Below are 20,105 nucleotides of genomic sequence, written 5' to 3'. Positions count from 1 at the left end.
TATGTGTACAAAACCTCCTTGATTTTATTACATAGCACAGTCTGCATCCATCAGACTCATTCAAACTAGACTCATTTAGATTTTTAAAGAGATGTTACCTGTCACATATTCTGCTGCCAGTAAATGTGTTTCTAAAAGGTTGTTGTGCCAACTCCTTTGGACTTGTATTCTGAAGTGTTATCCATGCTTGAAGATAAGGGAGGTTAACTGTCCTAGAATCTCACTTCCTGCCTTGTGTGTGTTTTTAGGAATTCTCTTCTGTGGTTCGTATTTAGTTCCAGCTTTTCAGAGCAAATACGGAAATCCGTAAGTGGGGAAAGGCTTATCCTGTAGGTTCTTTTTGGTGATGCAGAATGAGCTCTCATTTTAAGAGGCTTCCTAAGCCCAAGATCTCATGCTTCTGAAGTCTCATGGATATACAGAGCCCTCTGATGAGTTTTTCAGTTTGAACTTATTTCTTCCCACAGTTCAACCACACTGGACAAGGAAGCATCTGCAGCCAGGCCATTATGCTCATCACTGATGGGGCAGTGGACACCTATGACACTATCTTTGCAAAATACAATTGGCCAGATCGAAAGGTAAGCCGATGTTGATGGCATCCATGCAGTGCCACGTGTGGAGAATCTATATTGCATTGTAACCTCCAGATTGTCCATGGATAAGTACCCCATGTAGATTTAATCTCATGATGACCTGTGGTTTCTCAGCCTTGTGTTTTCTGGTTGACCAAGACTGAATACTATGGCTTTTCTTGTTTTCAAAGTGAAACTTCTTTGGCAGAGAGAAGAAACCCATGAAGACATGTTCAGTGTGTTCAGTGAAAAGATTCGCTGTGAAGTATGCTTTTGTCCTTAATGGACAGTGCTTCTCTTTGTTTTCCATGGAGCCAGGGCTGCGTGCTGGACCCAGCATCTATAGAATGGTGAAGGCAGCCATGGTGGCCCTGCAGCCATCTCCTTTATGTTTCGATATTCCTATCGTTCCTTCCTGGGCCCTCATTACCATCCAGAATCTCCTTTCCATCCCCCAGTGCTGTTCCTCGCTCTTGTCAAAGCTTGTTTGTTCTCTATTCAAATTCTTTCTTTGGTTTCCAAGCTAACATTTATTTATCTGATAAACACATATGTTAGGGTATCAGTGACAGATATCAAGGTTTTTGGTGTCTTTTGAGTGCCTTAACCCAGAGTTCCTCAAGCTGTTAGCCAGTTTGAATTCCCTATGGAGATCTTTTAAATTGTGGATCCTATTGTACACTTAAACAGAATCAAAATCTCTGAGGGTGTGGCCCAGGGTTCTGTGTTTTTAATAAGTTCCTCAAGCGGACACCAATCAGCAGATTAGCAGTTGGTGATCACTATCTCAACTAAATGGTGAAATATGAGCAAGAAAAAGAGGTGTGTCAGAGAGGGTGTTATCCTGGGGGTATCACAAAGGCGCTTTCCTATCCTATGTGCCAGTGGCATTACTCTGACTCTTTCTGTTGGGGCATGAGGCTATCTAGACCAAGTCCATTCTGCTTCTTCAACTCTGTATGTTTAATTTCTGGGAATTGAACTAACCACACCCATGGCAAAAAGAAACAGAAGACAAATGAGAACTGTGCACTCAGCTGTATCCAGAAAGCATGTACCCTTGAGTCAGCGTGAGCAGTCATTGCACATTCTTTCAGTCATTCTTGGTCCCCATGTGTCTCTGTTAGCACAGGCATCTCACCTCACCAAGCATGATTCTGGTGCTTAAAGATACGTATATATTTCGTACAACATGGTCCCCAAATGGATGCCTCCCCTATTGCTCAACCTTAGAGAAAAACACCATTTCTGAAGCTGGAGGGAAAACTAGCTGTGCTGGGCTTGCTGAGAGTAGGTGGGACTCTGGCATGGCACCTGCCTGAGGGAGATCCAAGAATAAGTTTGGCTGAATGCAGCTCCCACAATAAGCACTGACTTTAGAGTCCAACTGTTGAATAAGATGGAAGTTCACTATTGGACAAGGTGATTTTAAATGAGATATTTCAGGTGATGATTTCCAGGGACACGTAGAGGCCAGAGTTAATTCCTGATAAATGTATGTGATGCAGAGTGAGGAGGATGCTGGCTATGCTTGCACCCCCGCAGCACACAGCACAACGCTGGGCGCATGGCCACTACCTAATGCACAACCCTGAGGTGTGGCTGAGTGACTGAGGGGCCTGGGGGGGAGGCCACAGCACTAGTAAACATGGGTAGGGCCATGGACATTTTGTGGTCAAATAAGATGTTCACAGATGCTGTGACATCTCACAGCATGTTGAAGGATATTTCACATTATTTAGGACCATCTTAAATAAAAGAAGGAAGTAAAAGGGGCTTTTAATAAGCAGCTACATTAATACCAAATGTATTATCTTGTGAGACTCGTGCTGAATCATATGAATCCCTCTTGCTTGGTGATACTTGATGGATAGCTGTAGCCCAGGAATATTAGAATTTAAACATCCTATCCTTACTTGCTGGGAGAGGCATAGGATGAAGGCTGCAAAGTCATAACTCTTCAGACAAAACACAAGTTTCAACATATCTTTCCAAAGGAACAATATTGACTTCAGGCCAGGTGCTTTCTTGGATTAATTGGAACCAGGGTCCTGGAAATTTCAACATTACATTGAAGCAGTTTGATCTACTTATAAAATATTATCAAGCAGAAGCAGACTTTCTTTCTGTAGCAAGAGGGCCTTTATCTATGATTAGAAATTAATAGGAGGATCCCTCCCCTCCTACGCCGTTCTGGAGAGTTCCATGACATTCTTATGCATATACATTCTCTTCTTGATGACTTCTCTGTGAAGGTGCAGGTAATAAATTTACATAAAACCCCAATGTGATTTAGCACTGTGTTAAAGAGATGCTGTGTCATGTCTAAGCTGTCATTTTTCTCTATTGTTTTGAATGTTACTTAGTAGAGGGTTGGGTCATGCTGTTGTTGGCTATCTTCAAGATTACAGAAACAGGAAATGGAGAGAGTAAAAGGATCTTAAGGCTGGAACCTGATTCCTATAAAACAGTGATTCTCAAACTTGAGTGAGGATGAGAATCATCTGGAGGGCTTGTTCCAGCACAGATTGCTCACTTCACCTCCAGAGATTCTGATTCAGTAGGTCTCGTGGGGCTTGAGAATGTCCATTTCTAACAAGTTCCCAGGTGATGTGGATGCTACTGGTGGGCGAACTGCACTTGGGAACTACTGCCACAGAAATAGCCCAAGGAATAGGGTTTGGTTACTTGGTGGGCTCTGCCACTTCTGCTTCCCTCTGTTTACCTTTATGAGGGCCTGTTCCCTCAGTCAAATTCAGTGCACAGGTATGTGTTTCTTGGCTCATACTTTGTTTAAAAAATTGTCAATTACTGATCATGATTTTAAAATCTGGAGACAGAATATAAAATTTTAAAGTTTTAGTTTCATAAAGGGGTACACATGGCACGTTGGAGCCAGCATTCTCATATGGCAAAAAACGGCTGGAGCTGAGGAATGGCTGCTCCCTTAGATGGCAAATGCCTGCTCCTTTTGGCCATGGCCTCCATCATGCTCCATTATTTCCTCTCAGCCCACTTCACTTAAATTCTTTACATACCCATAGGTGTAGGGTTCTGGACCACTGCTCTAGATTAACCCAGCCTCTAGGTATTTGTTCCTTTCTCTTAGGTCTGCCATAAGCTTTCCCTCTTCTTCTCCAGCCAGATGCCATCTTGTCTTTACCTGAGTCCTACACTTTATACTTCCTCAGAGCTGTATAAGAGAAGTGTATAACTTAATGTCCAGTACTGTAATCACTTCTGGGCCTAGTTTTCATTTTCACTGGTTTGGTGAGTTCTTGAGGACAGATTCTGAATCTCTGATCAGTCCACCACCATGCACTCTATTGTGTCCCTGCTGAGAAGTATAGCATTGAGTCCTTAAGGGTAGTCTCATGATTCCTGTCCACTGGTGTTTACACCCTGTATAAGCTCCTCACCTTGAGTGTAGTTTGCACCTGTGACTTGTTTCTAACCAATAGAATATGGTAAAGGTTAGAGAATCTTGCAGATGTAATCAAGGTCTCAAGTAAGCTGATTTTCAGCTAACTAAAAGGATATTATCAGGAGTGGGCTTTACTTAATTGAAAACCCTTGAAAGAGGGATTGGATACTCCCTGGAGCCAGGAGACTCTCCTTGCTGGTTTGATGAAGTTAGCAGCTGTTTGGAGAATTCCATGTGGCAAGGAACTGGGGGCAGCCTGCCTCCAGCCAACAGCCAGAAAAAAGCTGGACCCTCCGTCTTATAGCCACAAGGAAATGAATCCTGTGAACGGCCTGAATGAGCTTGGAGGCAGATTCTTCCCCCGTTGAGCCTCCAGTTGAAAACACAACCCAGTCAACACCTTGATTGCAGCTTTGTGAGACAATGAACAGAAGATTCAGCTAAGCTGTGCCCAGACTTATGACCCACAGAAACTGTAAGATAACAAACGTGTGCTATTTTAAGCCACTGCACTTGTGGTCACTTTTTATGCAGCAATAGAAAACTATCAATATTAGAAGAAACAAGGTGAAGGTAGAAAGGAAAGAGAATCATTTCATGGTAGCAATGCTATGAAACATCTCCAAACTTAGTGGTTTAAAATAACAATCTATTATTTCTTGCAATTCTGTGGGTTAACTGGGCGGTTGGGTCTGCTCCCTGTGGTGTCCAGTGAAGTCACTGAGGAAGCTGTGTTCATGTGTGAGCCTGGCAGAGCTGCCTTGGTTCTCTTCCCTGAGGGCTCTCTTTCCATGCGGTGTCTAATCCTCCAGGTGACCCTGTGAGTCCTCTCTCTTCAGTACAGTAGCCTGGACTTCCTTACAGTTTGGCAGTTGGGTTCCAAGAAAGGAAAGGAGAAGGAAATGGGGAGCATTTGTTTATTTTTGTGGGTATCATGTTTTTTTTGTTTGTTTTTTTGCGGTACATGGGACTCTCACTGTTGTGGCCTCTCCTGCCGCGGAGCACGGGCTCTGGACGCTCAGGCTCAGCGGCCATGGCTCACAGGCCCAGCCGCTCCGCGGCATGTGGGATCCTCCCGGACCGGGGCAGGAACCCATGTCCCCCGCATCGGCAGGCAGACTCCCAACCACTGCGCCACCAGGGAAGCCCCGGGTATCACGTTTTAATGCTTCCTAATCAGGGCCTTGTGCGAGGCAACTGCTTAATAAAACATAGAATGAGTTGGAAGAAGGAAGCCATTACTGGTGATTTAACTATGAGTCTGTGAAGGCGACATCATGATTGCCTATGCAGTGTGTCCCTTGCCAGCATGTTATTGCTGGAAACAGAAATGAGGAGCTCTTTATTCGTTTATTGGATGCCATTTACTTTTGCCTAATATACATTGGTTAGTGGCTTCATGGCAGCTTACACACTTGGAATAAAATATGAACTCCTTAGTATGAAAGGGACTCATTCCAGGATCTACTTAAGAAATAAAGCTGCCTACATTTCTACATTTAAATTAGAAAAATGGCTATACCTGCCATTTATATAGTTGCTCTTTCAAGTGAACTAAAAAAAAAAAAAAAAAAAGAGAAAGGTCACAGAATTATTAATCATTACCTCCCCTGATGTGTAAGACAGAGTGGATAGGTAAGAAATTGATAAGTTAGAGATTTTAAAAAGAGGTTGGCAAACTATGGCCTACTGCCTGCTTTGGGCAGTCCTTGAGCTAGGAATAATTTTTACATTTTTAAATGGGGTAAAAAAAAAGCTAAAGGAGAAGAATATTTTATGACTTGTGAAAATTATATGACATTAAAATTTTACTGTCTGTAAACAAAGTATTATTGTAACACAGTTATACCCATTTGACTATATGTCGTCTGTTGCTAAATAGTTGCTAAACCCACTGGGGCTGCACGCAGAGAGTAAGAGGAAAGCCAGTTGTGCAGCCTTAGGACGAGGCTGTCGGGGTGCACCTAAATGATTTTCCTCTTCTAAAAGCACAGGGCAACCTCAAAGGTGAATGCTATTTCAGTTGAGTGTTGTCTGTTTTGTTACCTCCCAAACAAAAGTGGAGGTGGTAGCTGTGAGGCCCCTCAAGAGACAACCAGGACTCGGGGGCCTTGGAAGACGCCTGGTGGGGCTACAAGGAGGGGTGGACACAAGCAGCTCTTGGTGTGGGGTTAAAGGGAAGCCCTTGATCATAGAATGGTTTGGGGACCTGGCTTTGGAGCACTTTTGGGAACTGTTGGAAATCTGTGTCCTTTGAACTGGTATCACATCGATCTCTAAGAAGGGGCTCTCTTGGGAGTTTTGCCCCAGGCCTTCCTCCCTTTGCACAATTTGGAAGCTAAAGCCTCAATCCCACCGTATCCTAGTGGCCTCAGAGGTACTGAAAGACTTAGCTCTGCCTCGGTAGCTCTGGGGTGATTTTGGAAAGCCTAGGAATCCCTCTCTCGTCATCTTTCCGGGCACAGGTGCCACTCTGGAGAGCAAAATTCCTGAGCTGAGTGAGGAGTGAGGGCTTATCTTTTTTTTTTTTTTTTACATCTTTATTGGAGTATAATTGCTTTACAATGGCGTGTTCGTTTCTGCTTTATAACAAAGTGAATCACTTATACATATACATATGTTCCCATATCTCGTCCCTGTTGCGTCTCCCTCCCTCGCACCCTCCCTATCCCACTCCTCTAGGTGGTCACAAAGCACTGAGCTGATCTCCCTGTGCTATGCGGCTGCTTCCCACTAGCTATCTATTTTACGTTTGGTAGTGTATATATATGTACATGCCACTCTCTCGCTTTGTCACAGCTTACCCTTCCCCTCCCCATATCCTCAAGTTCATTCTCTAGTAGGTCTGTGTCTTTATTCCCGTTTTACCGCTAGTTTCTTCATGACATTTTTTTTTCTTAAATTCCATATATATGTGTTAGCATACAGTATTTGTCTTTCTCTTTGTGACTTACTTAACTCTGTATGACAGACTCTAGGTCCATCCACCTCATTACAAATAGCTCAATTTCATGTCTTTTTATGGATGAGTAATATTCCATTGTATACATGTGCTACATCTTCTTTATCCATTCATCTGATGACAGACACGTTGTTTCCATCTCCGGGCGATTGTAAATAGAGCTGCAATGAACATTTTGGTACATGACTCTTTTTGAATTATGGTTTTCTCAGGGTATGTGCCCAGTAGTGGGATTGCTGGGTCATATGGTAGTTCTATTTTTAGTTTTTTAAGGAACTTCCATACTGTTCTCCACAGTGGCTGTACCAATTCACATTCCCACCAGCAGTGCAAGAGGGTTCCCTTTTCTCCACACCCTCTCCAGCATTTATTGTTTCTAGATTTTTTTGATGATGGCCATACTGACTGGTGTGACATGATATCTCATTGTAGTTTTGATTTGCATTTCTCTAATGATTAATGATGTTGAGGATTCTTTCGTATGTTTGCTGGCAGTCTGTATATCTTCTTTGGAGAAATGTCAATTAAGGTCTTTTGCCCATTTTTGGATTCGGTTTTTTTTTTTTTTTTAATTGAGCTGCATAAGCTGCTTATGAATTTTGGAGATTAATCCTTTGTCAGATACTTCATTTGCAAATATTTTCTCCCATTCTGAGGGTTGTCTTTTGGTCTTGTTTATGGTTTCCTTTGCTGTGCAAAAGCTTTGAAGTTTCATTAGGTCCCATTTGTTTATTTTTGTTTTTATTTCCATTTCTCTAGGAGGTGGGTCAAAAAGGATCTTGCTGTGACTTATGTCATAGAGTGTTCTGCCTATGTTTTCCTCTAAGAGTTTGATAGTTTCTGGCCTTACATTTAGGTCTTTAATCCATTTTGAGCTTATTTTTGTGTATGGTGTTAGGGAGTGATCTAATCTCATACTTTTACATGTACCTGTCCAGTTTTCCCAGCACCACTTATTGAAGAGGCTGTCCTTTCTCTACTGTGCATTCATGCCTCCTTTATCAAAGATAAGGTGACCATATGTGCGTGGGTTTATCTCTGGGATTTCTATCCTGTTCCATTGATGTATCTTTCTGTTTTTGCCAGTACCATACTGTCTTGATTACTGTAGCTTTGTAGTATAGTCCAAAGTCAGGGAGCCTGATTCTTCCAGCTCCGTTTTTCGTTCTCAAGATTGATTTGGCTATTCGGGGTCTTTTGTGTTTCCATACAAATTGTGAAATTTTTTGTTCTAGTTCTGTGAAAAATGCCAGTGGTAGTTTGATAGGGATTGCATTGAATCTGTAGATTGCTTTGGGTAGTAGAGTCATTTTCACAATGTTGATTCTTCCTATCCAAGAGCATGGTACATCTCTCCATCTATTTGTATCATCTTTAATTTCTTTCATCAGTGTCTTATAATTTTCTGCATACAGGTCTTTTGTCTCCTTAGGTAGGTTTACTCCTCAATATTTTATTCTTTTTGTTGCAATGGTAAATGGGAGTGTTTTCTTGATTTCACTTTCAGATTTTTTATCATTAGTGTATAGGAATGCCAGAGATTTCTGTGCATTAATTTTGTATCCTGCAACTTTACCAAATTCACTGATTACCTCTAGTAGTTTTCTGATAGCATAGGATTCTCTATGTATAGTATCATGTCATCTACAAACAGTGACAGCTTTACTTCTACTTTTCCGATTTGGATTCCGTTTATTTCCTTTTCTTCTCTGATTGCTGTGGCTAAAACTATGTTGAATAAGAGTCGTGAGAGTCAGCAACCCTGTCTTGTTCCTGATCTTAGTGGAAATGCTTTCAGTTTTTCACCATTGAGGACAATGTTGCGGTTGGGTTGCTCATATATGGCCTTTAATATGTTGAGGAAAGTTCCCTGTATGCCTGCTTTCTGCAGGGTTTTTAATCATAAATGGGTGTTGAATTTTGTCGAAAGCTTTCTCTGCATCTATTGAGATGATCATATGGTTGTTCTCCTTCAATTTGTTAATATGGTGTATCACGTTGATTGATTTGCGTATATTGAAGAATCCTTGCATTCCTGGAATAAACCCCACTTGATCATGGTGTGTGATCCTTTTAATGTGCTGTTGGATTCTGTTTGCTAATATTTTGTTGAGGATTTTTGCATCTCTGTTCAACAGTGATATTGGCCTGTAGTTTTCTTTCTTTGTGACATCCTTGTCTGGTTTTGGTATCAAGGTGATGGTGGCCTCGTAGAATGAGTTTGGGGGTGTTCCTCCCTCTGCTATATTTTGAAAGAGTTTGAGAAGGATAGGTGTTAGCTCTTCTCTAAATGTTTGATAGAATTCGCCTGTGAAGCCATCTGGTCCTGGGCTTTTGTTTGTTGGAAGATTTTTAATCACAGTTTCAATTTCAGTGCTTGTGTTTGGTCTGTTCATATTTTCTATTTCTTCCTGATTCAGTTTTGGCAGGTTGTGCATTTCTGAGAATTTGTACATTTCTTCCAGGTTGTCCATTTTATTGGCATAGAGTTGCTTGTAGTAATCTCTCTTGATCTTTTGTATTTCTGCAGTGTCAGTTGTTACTTCTCCTTTTTCATTTCTAATTCTATTGACTTGAGTCTTCTCCATTCTTTTCTTGATGAGTCTGGCTAATGGTTTATCAATTTTGTTTATCTTCTCAAAGAACCAGCTTTTAGTTTTCTTGATCTTTGCTATCGTTTCCTTCATTTCATTTCATTTATTTCTGATCTGATTTGTATGATTTCTTTCCTTCTGCTAACTTTGGGCTTTTTTTGTTCTTCTTTCTCTAATTGCTTTAGGTGCAAGTTTAGGTTGTTTATTCGAGATGTTTCCTGTTACTTAAGTTAGGATTGTATTGCTATAAACTTCCCTCTTAGAACTGCTTTTGCTGCATCCCATAGGTTTTGGGTTGTCGTGTCTCCATTGTCATTTGTTTCTAGGTGTTTTTGATTTCCTCTTTGATTTCTTCAGTGATCACTTCGTTATTAAGTAGTCTATTGTTTAGCCTCCACGTGTTTGTACTTTATACAGATCTTTTCCTGTAATTGATACCTAGTCTCATAGGGTTGTGGTCGGAAAAGATACTTGATACAATTTCAATTTTCTTAAATTTACCAAGGCTTGATTTGTGACCCAAGATATGATCTATCCTGGAGAATGTTCCATGAGCACTTGAGAAAATGTGTATTCTGTTGTTTTTGCATGGAATGTCCTATAAATATCAATTAAGTCCATCTCGTTTAATGTTTCATTTAAAGCTTGTGTTTCCTTATTTATTTTCATTTTGGATGATCTGTCCATTGGTGAAACTGGGGTGTTAAAGTCCCCTTCTATGAATGTGTTACTGTCGATTTCCCCTTTTATGGCTGTTAGTATTTGCCTAATGTATTGAGGTGCTCCTATGTTGGCTGCATAAATATTTATAATTTTTATATCTTGGATCGATCCCTTGATCGTTATGTAGTGTCCTTCCTTGTCTCTTCTAATAGTCTTTATTTTAAAGTCTATTTTGTCTGATATGAGAATTTCTACTCCAGCTTTCTTTTGGTTTCCATTTGCATGGAATATGTTTTTGCATCCCCTTTCAGTCTGTATGTGTCTCTAGGTCTGAAGTTGGTCTCTTGTAGACAGCATATATATGGGTCTTGCTTTTGTATCCATTCAGCCAATTTGTTTCTTTTGGTGGGAGCATTTAGTCCATTTACATTTAAGGTAATTATCGATATGTATGTTCCTATTCCCATTTTCTTAATTGTTTTGGGTTCTTTATTTTAGGTCTTTTCTTTCTCTTGTGTTTCTTGCCTAGAGAAGTTCCTTTAGCATTTGTTGTAAAGCTGCTTTAGTGGTGCTGAACTCTCTCAGCTTTTGCTTGTCTGTAAAGTTTTAATTTCTCCATCAAATCTGAATGAGATCCTTGCTGGGTAGAGTAATCTTGGTTGCAGGTTTTTCTCCTTTATCACTTTAAATATGTCCTGCCAGTCCCTTTTGGCTTGCAGAGTTTCTGCTGAAAGATCAGCTGTTAACCTTATGGGGATTCCCTTGTGTGTAATTTGTTGTTTTTCCTTTGCTGCTTTTAATATGTTTTCTTTGTATTTAATTTTTGACAGCTTGATTAATATGTGTCTTGGCGTGTTTCTCCTTGGATTTATCCTGTATGGGACTCTTTGCGCTTCCTGGAGTTGATTAACTTTTCCCTTTCCCATATTAGGGAAGTTTTCAACTATAATCTCTTCAAATATTATCTCAGTCTCTTTCTTTTTCTCTTCTTCTGAACCCTTATAATTAGAATGTTGGTGCATTTAATGTTTTCGTAGAGGTCTCTGAGCCTGTCCTTAGTTCTTTTCTTTCTTTTTTCTTTATTCTGCTCTGCAGTAGTTATTTCCACTATTTTGTCTTCCAGGTCACTTATCCGTTCTTCTGCCTCAGTTATTCTGCTATTGATCCCTTCTAGAGTATTTTGAATTTCATTTATTGTGCTGTTCATCATTGCTTGTTTCATCTTTAGTTCTTCTAGGTCCTTGTTAAATGTTTCTTGCATTTTGTCTATTCTATTTCCAAGATTTTGGATCATCTTTACTATCATTATTCTGAATTCTTTTTCAGGTAGACTGCCTATTTCCTCTTCATTTGTTAGTTCTGGTGGGTTTTTATCTTTCTCCTTCATCTGCTCTGTGTTTTTCTGTCTTCTCATTTTGCTTATCTTACTGTGTTTGGGGTCTCCTTTTTGCAGGTGCAGGTTCGTAGTTCCCGTTGTTTTTGGTGTCTGTCCCCAGTGGCTAAAGTTGGTTCAGTGGGTTGTGTAGGCTTCGTGGTGGAGGGGAGTAGTGTCTGTGTTCTGGTGGATGAGGCTGGATCATGTATTTCTGGTGGGCAGGTCCACGTCTGGTGGTGTGTTTTGGAGTGTCTGTGGACTTATTATGATTTTAGGCAGCCTCTCTGCTAATGGGTGGGGTTGTGTTCCTGTCTTCCTAGTTGTTTGGCATAGGATGTCCAGCACTGTAGCTTGCTGGTCGTTGAGTGAAGCTGGTTGCTCGTGTTGAGATGGAGATCTCTGGGAGATTTTCGCCCTTTGATATTACGTGGAGCTGGGTGGTCTCTTGTGGACCAGTGTCCTGAAGTTGGCTCTCCCACCTCAGGGGTACAGCAGTGACTCCTGGCTGTAGCACCAAGAGCCTTTCATCCACACGGCTCAGAATAAAAGGGAGAAAAAGTAGAAAGAAAGAATTAGTATAAGGAAGAAATAAAGGAAGGAAGGAAGGAAGGAAGAAAGAAAGGAGGGAGGGAGGGAGGGAGGAGGGAAGGACAGAAAGAAAGAAAGAAGATAAAATAAAATAAAGTAAGATAAAATAAAATAAAGTTATTAAAATAAAAAATAATTATTAAGAACAGAATTTTTTTTAAAAAGAAAAAAAAACGGACGGATAGAACTCTAGGACAAATGGTGGAAGCAAAGCTATACAGACAAAATCTCACACAGAAGCATACACATACACACTCACAAAAAGAGGAAAAAGGGAAAAAATCATAAATCTTGCTTTCAAAGTCCACCTCCTCAATTTGGGATTACTCGTTGTCTATTCATGTATTCCACAGATGCAGGGTACATCAAGTTGATTGTGGAGCTTTATTCCGCTGCTTCTGCGGCTGCTGGGAGAGATTTCCCGTTCTCTTCTTTGTTCTCACAGCTCCCAGGGGCTCAGCTTTGGAATTGGCCCCGCCTCTGCGTGTAGGTCACCGGAGGGCTTCTGTTCTTCGCTCAGATAGGACGGGGTTAAGGGAGCCGCTGATTCGGGGACTCTGGCTCACTCAGGCCATGGGGGAGGAAGGGGCACGGAGTGCGGGGCGAGCCTGCGGCGGCAGAGGCCAGCATGACGTTGCACCAGCCTGAGGCGCGCCGTGCGTTCTCCCGGTGAAGTTGTCCTTGGATCCCGGGACCCTGGCAGTGGCGGGCTGCACAGGCTCCCCGGAAGCGGGGTGTGGATAGTGACCTGTGCTCGCACACAGGCTTCTTGGTGGCGGCAGCAGCAGCTTTAGCGTCTCATGCCTGTCTCTGGGGTCCGCACTATTAGCCGCGGCTCACTCCAGTCTCTGGAACTCCTTTAAACAGCGCTGTTAATCCCCTCTCCTCGCGCACCAGGAAACAAAGAGGGAAGAAAAAGTCTCTTGCCTCTTTGGCCGGTCCAGACTTTTCCCCGGACTCCCTCAGTTAGTGGTGCACTAACCCCCTGCAGGCTGTGTTCACGCCGCCAGCCCCAGTCCTCTCCCTGCGCTCCGACCGAAGCCGGAGCCCCAGCTCCCAGCCCCGCCCGCCCCGGCGGGTGAGCAGACAAGCTTCTCGGGCTGGTGCGTGCCGGTGGGCACCGATCCTCTGTGCGGGAATTTCTTTGCTTTGCCCTCCGCACCCCTGTTGCTGTGCTGTCCTTCGTGGCTCCGAACCTTTCCCCCTCCGCCACCCGCAGTCTCCGCCTGCGAAGGGGCTTCCTAGCGTGTGGAAACCTTTCCTCCTTCACGGCTCCCTCCCACTCATGCAGGTCCCGTACGTATTCTTTTGTCTCTGTTTATTCTTCTTTCTTTTGCCCTACCCAGGTACGTGGGGAGTTTCTTGCCTTTTGGGAGGTCTGAGGTCTTTTGCCTGTGTTCAGTAGGTATTCTGTAGGAGTTTTTCCACGTGTAGATGTATTTCTGCTGTATCTGTGGGGAGGAAGGTGATCTACGCGTCTTACTCTTCCGTCATCTTACCCTCGTCTCCGAGGGCTTATCTTTTTAAGAGTGCAACCTTTAAATAATCTTAAGTGATTTGGAAGGAAGTTTTTGTTCTTTCTTTTTTCCTAAACTACATTATTCCCTTTGACATTCAAAGGATTTTACAAAGCTTTTTTTTTAGCCTTCCTTTGAGCCAGTTGAGAGGAGAGGGATTTTTCCCAAGACCACAGGCAACTGGGAAAGGAGTTAAGTCCCACTGCTCATAGAGGAGGGATCTCGATATTCTCCTCCCACCCGCCTGCACTCTGGCTCTGTCATTCTTCATCCCATAGAACCAGATTAAGGTGGGGGCTGAAGGTGGCAGAGGCTGTTGGAAGGGGATATAACGGGGAGTAGCCAAATGGGGGGGCAGTAATTTATTGAAGGCCCTCTGTGTCCCAGGCCACTGTATCAGAGCCAAGGCGTATGGGGCTGACGTGTAGGCTCCAAGGAGATCTCACAGAGCAGATAACATCACAGATAACAAGTGAGAAGACCAATAATTAGAAACTATGATAAATCTTCTGAAGGAGACAAGCAAGGGCCAGAGACATAGTAATGGGGTGGCCAGGGGAGCCCTCTCCAAGCAGAGTGCATGTGGGGAAAGGAGCTGAGTGTGGAATGGTGAAGGGAACAGTATTTTCAAAGGCCCTGAGGAGCAGAAGTTGGGTGTGTGTGAGGAGCTGGGTAAAGAGCCGCTGGCTGAGCCTGGTGGGCCGGGGGCAGTGACATGGGTGGTGGGGTACTAGTAGGACAGGCAGGGCCAGCTCCTCTGGCCTTTGATGGGCACAGAAGGAGTTGGGATTGTGCTACAAGGCTAGCGGGGAGCCATGGCAGGCTCTTGAGCAGAGGCGAGGCACGAGCGGGTTGTCGTCAGAAGCTTTCTCTGGCTGATGTACAGGAGTCAACCTATGAGGCGTGGCCCTGGGCTGGGCATGTGGTTTGGGTACTGGCTCTCCTCATTGTAAATAATTTCAATAGAGGGTGGTCTAGGTAGTAGACTTTTTAAACTTCCTATGAAAGTTCCCAGATGCGCCTATTTCTTACTGCTGCTTTACTTCAGGGCTCAGTCTGGTGGTTACATTTCTCTGTCCCCTTCCTCCCTCCCTCCCTCCCTCTCCCTCCTTAACTGAAGTCACCTTTGTTCTGAAAGTTTTGGGTGAGTTTGTGTCGTTGCTGTATTTTCTCAAGGGTGATCAATCCTACAGCTGTCTTAGAAAAATAGCAGGAACATTCATTTCTCGTGGTCAGTCAGTGGTATGACAGGAAAAGACATTTCCAGTCACCGTGGTAAGAGCTCATGCAGGCCCTCCTCACCGCTGAAGGGAGAGTCGAAACGGTTCGCTGCCTCCCGGTTTAGTTTTAATTACTTCTGCTGCTATTAGACATCTTGTGACTCCACAAGAAGAACATGACGAGACAAGTTAGGAACGAAGCCTAGTGATGCGTGCCTGCTGCCAGCCATTGAAAAAGCACTTCTTGTCTGGGTCTCAGAACAACCGCGTGGGCACCTGCCCCACTGCCACCGGTGCTGTTCCTCTTGGTGGGCTCAGAGTGGGGGCCTTGGCCTCCACCCAGGCTCCGCTGTCTTCTGAAGGCAGGCGGGAGACAGTGCACATTCCCAAGTAACAGCCCCATCCTCCTGGAAATGGCTGTCCCTCTCTGCTCCCCGTGCTGGGTGCAGAGTCCCACAGTTCACTTGCTTTTCTCATTTCATTCTTAGTTCTGCCCTATGGGTAGACACTCTTTATTACCAGTCTTATGTCATAGCTGAGGGAACTCAGGCTCAGAGGGATTAAGCCACTAGCCCAGAAGCCCACCACTCTGAAGCTGCGGGGTCTTTGATCGTCATCCACATCAGACTGTTCACACCTGTGCCCCAAAACTGAGGGGTTCGTGGTTGGGGGGACTTGCTAAAAATGTTTCCTAGGTTCCATTCTCTGCAGGCCTAGCCCTAGAATTAGCGTTTTGATAGGTGGCTCATAGACCCTCCTCTGCTCAGGGAAGCTGGGGCCACTGAGAAATGCCATTCGCCTGGGTTATGTGCCCCGTGGATCGGGCAGGGTCCAATCGGGAACAGAAATCCACTAGTTATTTTAGCAAAGAGTATTTAATATTAAGAATCATTAAGCAGAAAGGACAAACAGTCTAGGATATCATGGCAGTAGCAACTGCAGGAAAAAGCTGCCACCCCTGTGGCTGGTGGGGGAGGGCAGAAGAGGAGAGGGGAAGAGAAGGTCATTATTAAAACTTAGAAGCTGGGAGGAGAGGACTCAAACGGCTAGGACCCAGACCTCTGAAGAGGACACACCGGCTTGAAGGTGCCGGGGTCTCTGAACCCAGAGGAGGGTCCTGTGCGGCCAGGATCCAGACTCTTGAGGAGGGGGTTCTGGGGTCTCTGAGGGGGATGCAATGAAATGGATTCTGTGAGTGTTGGGAACACTGCAAACTGGATTCATTCACTGCTGTTGGAATGAACTGCCCCTACCGGGTGAAGAGGCCTCACTGGAGTGATGGTAATGGGGCCAGGAAGCCAAGAGCGAGCACTCGGAGAGAGCAAGTCCCTTCTCCTTCCTTCATCCTTGCGGCCTCCCCAACACTGACCTTTTTGGCAGAGCCTCACTGGAAACAGCTGCCAAAGCAGAAATGTGGTTTGCAGAGCTCCAGCCCCAGTCACAGAGCCCAGGGAATTTGGTGGCGAGACACATTAGCTTATTAACTGGCACACCCAGCAATAAGTGGAAGCTTGATGAATAAGTTCAACATCATTTGCAGGCTATTGACATGTCAAGTTCTTATTTTCTGCATTTTTGTTTCTCTTAGACTACTGAATAGGGCCCTTGGGGAGTAGGCAGGGGTAGGGAAGCAGTGCTGCCTAAAGGAAAGAGGGAGGTATCTGGATGCTGACAAATCTCTTTCCCCCCCATCTGTGTAAAATGGAGGTAATTTCATGTGCCAATTCCTTGTAGTGTTGTTCAGAATTAAAGATGATGTGCTACTAAGCTCAGTGCTGGGCACAGAGTGGGAAGACTGCATGCATGATGCTATATCATCATTGTCACCATGATTGACAACCATTCACATTGTTAAAAATCCCTCTGTTACAGCCAAAATGTCGTTGTACTGGATGAATTCAAGATGGTATAGCAATAATTTTTCAGATGTGGAAAATAGAAAGTATTCTTTTATCCTTGAATATGGATCACTCCTATGTGGTGTCTTGGTTGACTTATAAGAAGATTAAACTATTCAGCTGCATTTAAAAAAACATTTCCAGGTCTTTCATTTTACCTGTTTCCTGAATAAATATATATATGCAGTATCTGTTTTACCTAAACTTCTGGCACTTAGGAAAATATACTGAGATACATTTGACTGTTCAGTATCATTAATTAATGCTATACAATAGCTAATGTTCTTCAGTACAGATGAGCAGGCTGTCTTGGTGAAACGTAAAAAGGAGATTTGAAAAGTACTGTTGTTTTATATTATTTGTCCCTTTTCTAGAGTGGCAGTCAAGGCCTAGACAGCCTGGGCGGGTGTCCAGGATATAGTGTTTCTGAGCTGGGTGACTTTGGGCAAGTGATTGACTCTCCTTGTGCTTAGTTTCCTCATCTAGGAAATAGGGGGCAAGCACCATGCCGCCCTCACAGGGTTGCTCTGGGAACCAGATGAGTAGCGCCAGAGGCTAGCAAGTCCTCATTTGCCCCCTTCATAAAGCTCCTCTCTACGTGGTTTGGTGGGAAGACTCCTGACAACTGGTCCATGAGACACTGAGGACTGTGAACTTGTTGGCCAGGTAAACAGAAGTCTCTTCCAACAGAGGCTCCTCACCTCAGGTAGCCAGAAGCTGGCCTCCTGGGGGAGCCTTGCTCAGGCTGAGCCCATCTTGCATGTTCATCATCTCACCAGTGAGCTGTTGCCCCCTTTTCTGCATTTCCTTTGTAGGATGGGCCAAGGAGGGGGCTTAGCAGGGTTGAGAAGAGGGAAAGATGCCCTGGCGTGCTGGGAGTTAGGAGCACCCAGGCATGGAAGCCAGCATGCTTCTCCACCCCTGCCACTCTCATACATGCACATAAATTGCAGTCAAACCACATCTCTTCTTAATTCTCAGGTAGACTGGTTTCATTGGAAGTAGGCATTCCAGAGCCTGTTATCCACACAGCAGCCAGACACTTTGGAAACCGGAGGCAGATTGTGCCAGTGAGCCTCCAGACCTCCACTGGCTCCCCACTCTGTGCCAAGTTTAAACCGAAGTCCCAAGAGAGTACCTCAAGGCCTGGTTTGATGGGTGCCCATTCATGCTGACCTCTGCTCCACTCTCCTCTCACAGCCCACTACTCTCAGGCCTTTGGACGTCTGCAATTCCTGTGCTGTCCACCTGGGGCACTCTGCCCCCAGATTTCCACATTGGCTCAGTCCTCACTTTCATCATGTCCTTGCCCAGACAAACCTTTTCAATGAGATCTACCCTGACTACTTGATTTAAAGTTACCCCCAGACAGACCTGACCTCCAGCAATCTTAGTTACTGATTTCCTTTTGGTGATAGCCTTTTCATCTTGTAATGTATTAGATAAACATCACAAGAAAGTAACTGTGTTCATTGTCCCATCCATCAGAAGCAGAACTTGATCCGAAAAGCCCAACAGGAAGAATCCCGAGTCCCAAACCTGACCCTGAGCTTTGCACCTTCTGGTACGTTTTGCTTGTTTCATGTTGATAGGTCTTCATCCCAGAGGAGCCCTTTGCGTTTTTAGCTAACTTTATTGGTAGAGAAATCACCCTTATGCCTCATAAATGAAGCTCCTTCTTCCAGTGGATTTCGGGAAATCCAGTATTCTCCATAGGCTGACCCTTGCATTACCCCTTCAAACATCTGGGGATAAAACCTGAGGCTCCCAATGCCAAATAAGTTTGGCCATCGACCTGTTAACAATCCGACTACCCTTACCTTAATGATTTCCATAAAAAGTACAACGGGAGGAGATTTATAAGGCTTAGCGAATATGTTCCGTCACTGCAGCCCTGCACTTTAGAAACTTCTCTCGTCTCAGAGCCTCCCATAGGAGCCTTTCCACTCCCTCCCAGGGTCTTCACATTAAAGCTGCCTTTGGTTCGTTGTTCACTGTTCCATATGTAGTAACAGATTTCGTCCTATCCTCTTCACTCCTTGGAGATTCCCATCTACAAAACAAAACAGCTGGTGGTGGTGACTGATGGGGGAGACTTGTATGAACTGCATGTTAACTGTCCAGCAGGAAGCTTGCTGCCTGATGTGCCTTATTAGAAAGCAAAGAGGCCCAAGTGGAGGCCCAATCGCATTGGAATGCTAGCTGAACTGGAGACGTACAGGGAGGATTAGCTGCATGGCCCCACAGCCTCCTGGGTCTACATTAGGTCCTGGAACAGATTTCCAAGGCGCCTTCTGTTTTGGAGAGGGTTAACCTGGCTATGGGCAGGGATTTGGAGCCTTTTGGGTTGGAGCCTGAATTTTTGGCACTCTCATCCTTGGTTCTATGAATATGATGCTCAGAACTCATGGAAATGTTAAGGCTTTTAAGACTTGGATCATATTAATTTGCCTTCACATGATTTGTTTCTGTGCCTCAATGGGACAGAGACAAGAAGTGATGGTTTTAGAATTTTGAAGAAGACTTTTCCGGTTTATACTCCAAACGGAAGGATGTCTGTGTGAGCCAAAGAGACACTTAACTGAAATGTGGGTTTTTTCCCCCACAGAATAATTGTCTCAACCCTCCTAAAAATACTGATCCTTTCTCTTCCTCTGGACTTAGGAAATGGCCTGTTACGTGCTTTTATCATTAAAAAAAAAAAAAAAAAAGGACTAAAAAAGGGGAACTAACCCTTCCAAAAAAAAAAAAAAATCCAGCAAGAGTAATCTTAAGGGATGGACAGTTGGCCCTCTGACATCAGGAGAAAGAGGTGGAGCTCTCTGAGCTAATTTATAAAACAGCCTTGTAGCTGTTGTAGCTTGTTGTAGCTCCTTCCCAGTTTTCTTGCAAGAACCATTAGAAAAGTCATGTGGTGGTACCTTGTGGTTAACAGAGGGAAAAGGGACAAACTTCTCCAGGAAGGCAACAGTGTGAACGAGTCAGGATCCCTGAAAAGACCTAGATGGGACCTGAGATGTGAGAATGCAAAAGTGTTTGAGAGGAGTCCTCCAGACCTTTCTGGAAGAATCCCCCTCTGTCCTTGCTTGTCTTCACTGACTTAATTTTAAAACTGTAGCTGCAACCAACCACCTTCTGTTCTCTCATTGACTTTGCAACCTGCCAGTTCATGGTGGGGAGCTCTGCGGGCCTCAGGGTCGTGAGACCAAGAGGGTGTTAGGGATAATCCAGGGCCTCCTGTTGTCCTCAGCCCAGCTGGGCCTAAGGGGCGATGGTGAATTGTCTACCC

The 20,105-nt window shown here is 44.1% G+C and overlaps 1 protein-coding gene across 1 annotated transcript in view; it reads left to right on the top strand.

Moving 5' to 3' along the window:
• CACNA2D3 (calcium voltage-gated channel auxiliary subunit alpha2delta 3) overlaps positions 1-20,105 on the top strand; it is a 788,855-nt gene that overhangs the window by 405,252 nt on the left and 363,498 nt on the right. Inside the window, exon 11 of the mRNA XM_060164015.1 lies at positions 468-581. Within this exon, the coding sequence (XP_060019998.1) occupies positions 468-581 (114 nt within the window). The remainder of the gene's footprint in view (positions 1-467; positions 582-20,105) is intronic.

This window comes from Lagenorhynchus albirostris, chromosome 10 (genome assembly GCF_949774975.1).
Source record: "Lagenorhynchus albirostris chromosome 10, mLagAlb1.1, whole genome shotgun sequence".
In the NCBI taxonomy this organism is placed as follows: Eukaryota; Metazoa; Chordata; class Mammalia; order Artiodactyla; family Delphinidae; genus Lagenorhynchus; species Lagenorhynchus albirostris.
The sequence above is the reverse complement of the archived record's forward strand: the minus strand, read 5'-3'. Positions and strand labels throughout refer to the sequence as shown.